This window comes from Orbicella franksi, chromosome 6, assembly GCF_964199315.1.
Source record: "Orbicella franksi chromosome 6, jaOrbFran1.1, whole genome shotgun sequence".
NCBI classification, from domain to species: Eukaryota; Metazoa; Cnidaria; class Anthozoa; order Scleractinia; family Merulinidae; genus Orbicella; species Orbicella franksi.
Window position 1 is genome coordinate 9,686,550 of NC_138150.1, and position 7,606 is coordinate 9,694,155.

The window sequence follows — 7,606 nt, forward strand, 5'->3', positions numbered from 1 at the left end:
GAAAAAAGAAAAGAAAATAATCCACAAACGTTAACTACTCAGTTATTACAAACATTACCAAACACATTTATTAACATAATTAAGCCGTTTTTATAGACCTACGTTAATTGAAAATAACAAAAGCAAAACACACGCAGTTAGGTGCAAAAAGTAAAGGTAGGTAAGGTTTGCATAGGAGCCAAGTGGCCCATCAGGCCAGAGCTTATCCCCTATTATGTAGCATGAAGCGACTAGGACTTTTTCTACTCCCCCCGGGATGGGATGCTGGTCTATCGCAAGGTTACCCCTAGCATTAAATTTTCCGGTACTCATTTATACAACTGGGTAAAGAGAGGTACTCTGAGGGTAAAGAGTCCTGCCCAAGAACACAACACAATGTCGCTGGCCTGGGCTCGAACCCGGACCACTCGACGCGGAGACAAACGCACTGACCATGAGGCCACCGCACCTCCCAGTTAGGTACAAAAACGTAACTGAAATTATGTCAAATTGCAAAGCCTAAAGGCTCCTACGCTTTTGAGAAGATTTTATATTATCACTTGTAGGGAGAATCCTTAATTGGACTCGCATTCATACATTACTTAACCTACAGAAATCCACCCAATGTAGCCTACGAGATTATGTTCTAGAAAACTAAAAACTATTATTGTACTTCCTCAGTAGTTTAAACTGTGGCTCAAGAGAATGGAACTTATGACAAGCTAGCCTACTTAGCGTTAGGGTTACCTGTCGTGACTCGTAACCAGTCACACGTTTCTATGGAAACCAACCCCGCAGTTCAGAAATTACCGGTTTCTCACAATTTCGATACCTAAGCGTGACAACTCTATGTGGGAACTGTTTCACTCCTACGACGATGGAAACTCTTTCTCGACGGCTTAGAATACAATACCCAAAGAAAACACTCCACTCACAAAGTTAAAAAGAATGCAAGTTAAAAGCCTTTGACCGTTTCACGTCTTCAGTCACGTGGCAATAAAAGATTGGATGTGTGGGGCGGGGAACTTATCGTACCCACCCCTGCCCCCCGCCCCCAAAAACAAATTCCGTTCAGATCGAGAACCCGTGGGAGCTAAGAGATAAAAATCAAGTAGGCCATCCATATAAAACGTCATCGTCAAGTTTTGAATATTGATGAGTACTGCGACCTCCGTCCCCGTATTCAATAACTTATTGCCACGTGACTAAACAAGGTTGCCTAGCAACTGAGCGGAATTATAAACTATTCACTCGCTAAGCGAGGGCGGAGTACAAGGGCCGAAAGTTTTAAACTTCCTTTAAAATTTATAAAAAGTTTAACGAGTATAATATGGCCAGGACTAGCAAGATGTCAGCTTTAAATGGAGACCTTTTTGAGTGAGCTCACTGCAGTCCCACAGAAAATACAACTACGCGTGGCCATCCATATAAAATGCCAATGTCAAGTTTTGAATAGTGATGGGTGCTGCGATCTCCGTTCCCGAATTCAACTCCTTATTGTCACGTGACTGAACAAGATAACCTGACGACTGAGCAAAATTATAAACTGTTCACTCCTGAAATGAGGGCGGAGTAAAACGGCCCGAAGTTTGAAACTTTTCAAAAAGGTTTTAAAAGTTTGGGTAGAAATACTCGAGTTTAAGGTGGCCCAGACTAGCCATATGTATGCCTTATAACGGGTGGACTTTCCACAGTTGCGTCCGTTTGAGTGAGTTCACTGTAGTCTCACGGAAAATGGAACTACGCATACTTAACGTTGCTATTCATTCTAACAGGGTCTTGATAAGACTTGGTTTTATTTTTACTGTAAGATTAGAAATGACTCTGGCTTTATAACTGACACCTGAGGTCTGAGAGCTACAACGCTTATTGATAGCTTAAAAAATGGGCTGAAATTATAGCTTAGATTCTAGTCAGCAACTTATCCAGACCCTCTAACATTGTACCCGTTACGTTATTGCAATAGACCACTTTCGGTATTGGACTGGAACTAACTTGCAATGGAGGCTCGTGCTGCGGAATATCATTAAAACGAAACTAATGTCATTTGCATTTGAAGACTTTCCGCATTAGCCCCAGTTGCAAGCTAGTTCCAGTCCGATACCGATAACACGAAAATGGTTTGTAAAGATGCACAAGATGTAAGAATTAATCACGAGCAAAAGTGGAAATAACGACCCGAGATTACCACACCGAACACTTGGTATACGGGTTCATATTACTTCCACGCTTACAACCGAACGCGTCTGCAAATTTCTGAAAGTTGGACAGCGGACCAAGTACCCTGCGAAAAAATGGAAGGTATGTGAACAAACAAGACTCAAAGGAGGACTCTAAAATGGTTAAAAGTGATTCAAAGATAGTACGTTGCTCTGGGGTAGAAAGTGTACAACCCATTTTAATAACGTTAGTCTACAGCAAATCGTGTCTACTTCTGGCATAACGGCGTGACAACACAGATCCAAAGGAAGGTTATTTGAGGGTCTCGTAATGTCAATGAGGTTTAACAATCATCCATTTAACGGCCTAAAAGCTAATAGTCAAATGCGAAAGCAGATTACTGTAAAGAGAGGCGGCTGAAATTAGTCTTCAAATGTCTAAACATCTGCTGGCTCAAAAGCTAACGGAGAATTGAACAATGCCTGAAAATACTGTACCAAGTTCAGATCAGTTAAAATTTCCCCATACAAACTTAGGCACAAGTTCGTAAGGCAGAAATATTAACAAACCAGGGAGGCGGGCACCAAGTCGGCATATCAATTTGTCATCATGATGCTAGGATACGGAGACGAAATGCTGCCAATCAACCTTCAACAATCAAGGTCTGTCTACCCATTTTTATCATACTAGATGAGATCATCTTGAATTCGAAACCCTGACGCGCCGGGGACTAAGCTTAAAGTCTTAATTTTTCTGTTAACAATCTTAAAATGTTTTTTTTTTTTTTTTTTTTTGTTAGCTCATGGTGGCTCAAAACAGTTTCCAGCACTCTCCAAGAGTTAGATTTTATGGGTAATAAATTATAATTATGCACTCTTTATCAATTGATGCTATAGTCATGTATAAATAGACTGCCCAATCAATGGTGAACACGTTATTATCATTTCCATGACACAATAGGTTATCATAGTACCTGTATGACAAGCTAAAAACACCCTTTATTGTAGCTTTAAGAGCTTGCTATTCGAAAAAGGCACGGTGAATTTTTTTTAATATATTATCAAATTTTGATTAGCAAGATAAGAAGCAACTTTTAACAAAGGTTTTAAAAAATCTGTCTACGGAGTTGAGAGTCACCTCAAAGTTTTGAAAATTTAAGTTGGCTCTGAACCTTGTGAAAAGAATTTTTTGGACTTAGCCAAAAGTTGTGTCTTATTCTGTTAATCAACATTTGACAAAATAAAAAACTTTCACTGTGCCGTTTTTGAAATATAAGCTAAAATTAAGGGAGTTTTAGCAGGTCATACTGATGTTATGGTAACCTATTGTGTCACAAACATGATAAGCACGAAACATAGCATTGAAGAGTTGAAAGATTCATACCTATATTTTGGATATGAATGTACGTCATTCTTCACCTGGAAAAGAGCAGCTTGCTTCTTGTAGACACTACACCATGGCTAACATAAAGAAACAGTCATGTGAAAAGTATTGCTGTAAAGAAAATACTTTTCGACTAACGACTTTCACACGTCAGAGGATAATTGTTACCTATTCTTGAAGTATGCGAGGTTGACCTTATTATTACCGAGTCCTAGTTAGAGTTTTCAGTCCGTAGTATAGCGGGAAGTTTGTTGGTTTAACAACGATTATTATTTGCATTATACATTGATATTATTGGTCCAAGCTGCACGTGCATTATCATTTTCCAATCTTGTATTGTCCATAACAAATTAACGAGACCAATTTTGACACAGCAATGACGAGACCAAACTGGTCACTAAGCAACAAGACCATCCAAGGGACAACTGGGCTACCAAAACAGTTTCATTTTGGTTTCACTTTTTTTAGCTTTTACCGAACGTTACATGCTACTACAACGTCTAATAATTAAAAAGAATTCAAATGCCAAAGAGTGGCAAGCCTACCGTAGCATATCCGATAAAGAAAAGCTGGTCCACACTGAAATCCAGGCCAGGCAACCGTTCCTCTTTTCCATTGTCCTTGACCCAAGATTGATAAGCCTAAATATTCAGTTAGAGTGGATCAAGAAGGAAATTGTTTATGTGTAAGGTGTTAAGTGCCAAACAAGCATACGACCTTTCAGTAATAAAAGGAACGCTTAAAGATTGAATAAAGCTTGGATTTCGGCTGCAGGTAGAAAATTACAAGATTAATGGAAAGATGTGGGCCTCTAGACATTTACGTTCTATTTACTATATTCAAGACAGCGGATCCAAGACAGTAACTGTTCGACATCATAGAGGATCACAAGAGATTGTTTTGTCCGCTTTTTCACTTCGCCATTTATTTTTCTTTGCTTTTATCCCTTTGTGTTAGTCTAAAACGCGTTAGGAATGGTAAATACTTTATCTGCTATTAGATAAACATGTCAACTTTATCTTCAGCTGACTAGAATCAGAAAATAAATTACTAAAATGATGGCTTACCTCATAAGCAAGCTTTATCCCTCCATTATCAGCTATGTTTTCATTCAAAGTTTGTTTGCCATCTATCTGCAAGACAATAATACAAGACAAAGTTGTTTTACATCTTTTAACTTTCAAGTCCATGGGTGGGATCCTATGGAATGTGGGACTATTAAAGAACAAGGTATTAAGCAGGCATACAATTTAAAGGAGGTTCTACCTAGCTTTCAGTATGTGGGTGGAATTTGTCAGATTGTAATTAGAACATGGTGGAGGCATGTCAAACAAAATGTATGAAGCCCTTTTATCTTCTAACAGCTGACGGTGTGAAAGAGTAATGACCTGGGCCGGGAATGATCAAAAGAAAGCCATTGAGCAGTACTTTCAGGGAATATAATTTACAAATCAAAGTGGTTGTAACTGTAAATGCGTGATGAAATGACAAAAGAATGTGAGACCACTAATTAGGATTTTTAGTACGTTGTCAACGTGTGAAGTTTTGTCTTGCTTACATTCTCTCCAAATACTTGATAGTTGTTGTATTGATTCACCAGACATTCAGTTCTTTCCACGAAATCCAGCTTCGAACGGAAAGACCACCAATCCTTCACATTTCCATATTTATCAAACAATCGCCCTAAAAACGTAAATTATTTATCAACAGCTTTTAGAACTTCCACAATTTATCCCTCAAATATTTGAGTTATATGACGACTCTTGACGAGGGTAATGATCTCCCGGTGTAAAAGTTTCAACAGTGCCTTCTGCGAATATCCATCAGACTCCTAGAAAGACGATCTAATACCTTATACAAATATGAAGTTTTAAGCATGGTACAGGTCTGAGAGGTCAGGTTTGAAATACGGTATGGAAAAACATACATTTTAGTCATAAATAGACCAAGAGCATTTGCAGCCTGGGCGTCTCACTCCTACCAAACATTCCGGAAAGGCATGGGAGGGGAACAAAACTAAAAATAGGGAACAGCTACAGATAACCCACCAATTACTGATCAAATTAATTGACATACATTATATATAGCCATAACTACCTGTGCTGTCAAATCCGTGAGTAATTTCGTGTCCAATAACCATTGCCAATGATCCATAGTTGAGATATCTAGAAGGACAGCATCGCACAATGAATTTTATTGAGGTAACTTCTTATACTCCAGGCAACTTTGATTCTGTAAGAACGGGTCTTAATGAGTGGCAAGCAGTGATAGGGAAAGTCGAATATGACAGCCTGAATTTGTTTTCAAATTTAATAACGTTTAAATTAGAAACTATTTTTGAAACTGATTAAAAAAAAGTGTCCTGATCTCTAGATCATAGGACCTCAGCATAACACCTCAGAACACCTTTTTAGATCAAATTCAAAAATAGTTTCACGTCTTAAGTTAACAAGGTTACTGATCGCGTAAATAACATTAACATGGCTATGTTTGTCGTGTTACTAACCCGACGAGAGAGGAAAGAGGAAGGAAAATAGTTCGTGTATCTCTTGACCCCACACCAGTCTTTCTTAGAATCCCAGTGAACGTTTTCATTATTACTTACTTTGGGTAACCTTTTCTGTAAAACGGAGATTGCAGGATTCCAGCCAAAAATACTGCGAAGAAAAAAACAATAATAAGACCAAATAACTACAATTATATAGATTTACCAACAAATTGTTAGTAATTAGACGTTTGCCGTGATACATCGTCTAGCTGAACAGTTTGTAGACGTAAATTTTCAAAGCCTTTTTAAAATTGGGCAATAATTTTTGAGGAACAAAAAGAAAATTTGTCTTGTAGACCGAATGTTATTTCTTTGATGTTTATTCTCTTTATTTGTAGTACAGCGGCCAGTTTCCAAAAAACGTCATGTTTAATTATGAAAATTAACCCACCTATTCGGTTTTGTTGTGGACTATAATATCCATTGACCTCTGCAGGACTTTCGGCCCATCTAAGGAGAGCATGCAATGGTTAAACTTATAAACGGCATGACGCTGCAAGTGGTAGCAAAGCACAGAGAAGTAGAAGAAGAGAAGAGAATATATGTAGTACGTCTTCACTGCCTCGTGGACACAGTGTACCCAGGACTGTGGTATCAACTAATTATCAGCCTGAATTTCCTACAAGTGTTAGTTAAAGTTAACTCTCGTTTCCTGCAAGCGAAAGTCAACTTTGGCCATGTTTACTTGAGCTCGAGACTCGGGCACGTAGTGCTCGCATGTTTTACGCGTTTCCTTCCTCTATCACAAACACAGTTATGTAATTTTACAAAGCAAGTGAAACAGTACTAGTTTCCTTGTTTTACTTCCTGATTTTTGCTAGAGTCAGAATGAGTTAGAACTAAATGTACTAGCGACGTACGTCACTCACTAAATCAACATAGATTCGCACTGAATATATAGCCAAAGTTACTACAGCCTTCCCAAATCATATCAATGCACAGACTGGCAATGTACCACACCTGTTTTCTATTAATTTTACAAGCACGGGGCTTCGGATTAAGGCTTCGTGCAATGAGCTATTTTTGAAGTATTAAAAGTCTCACATGGCAACGAGGCTGAGGGAAAAATAACATCGAGATTGAGGGATGAACTTAGGATCTCTCTTGTTTTAGCTCGCTAAGCCTCGACGCCATATCAGAATATTTCGAAAATGTTCAATTACAATTTGCGTAAATCTTCTAAACTGTGCAGGTGTAGTTTAATCTACTTTGTTCGACCCATAAAAATTACGAATCCAGTAAATGTTTCCCCATGGTATGTACTTAACAAATAAAAGCCCCATAGAGCTTCATTCTTACAAATCTTTGTTGACCGGCTCGCGAAGCACTTCAAAACTTTTCTGCACAATCATCTTGTTCATTGCCACGCTGTTTTCAAAATAATCATTGCTTGCGTTTAACTGAGGAAAAAACAAACAAACATATAGAGTAACATCAAGTAAACAGTAGTTATACGAATGAAGCATCATAAACGATAAGACAAGTATATCTTATGCACACCCTGCTGTTCAGAAGGACAAAGACAAATCTAGTGTG

General features: G+C 38.3%; 1 protein-coding gene across 1 annotated transcript in view; it reads right to left on the minus strand.

The window, feature by feature from the left end:
• Window positions 1–1,060: 1,060 nt before the first annotated feature.
• Window positions 1,061–7,606, minus strand: part of LOC145491499 (endothelin-converting enzyme homolog) — an 18,762-nt gene continuing 12,216 nt past the window's right edge. Inside the window, exons 12-20 of the mRNA XM_081470741.1 lie at window positions 7,370–7,470; window positions 6,462–6,520; window positions 6,128–6,179; window positions 5,620–5,687; window positions 5,081–5,205; window positions 4,590–4,655; window positions 4,068–4,163; window positions 3,523–3,599; window positions 1,061–2,263 (exon numbers count right to left, since the gene is read on the minus strand). Of these exons, the coding sequence (XP_081326867.1) occupies window positions 2,164–2,263; window positions 3,523–3,599; window positions 4,068–4,163; window positions 4,590–4,655; window positions 5,081–5,205; window positions 5,620–5,687; window positions 6,128–6,179; window positions 6,462–6,520; window positions 7,370–7,470 (744 nt within the window). The 3' untranslated portion in view covers window positions 1,061–2,163. The remainder of the gene's footprint in view (window positions 2,264–3,522; window positions 3,600–4,067; window positions 4,164–4,589; window positions 4,656–5,080; window positions 5,206–5,619; window positions 5,688–6,127; window positions 6,180–6,461; window positions 6,521–7,369; window positions 7,471–7,606) is intronic.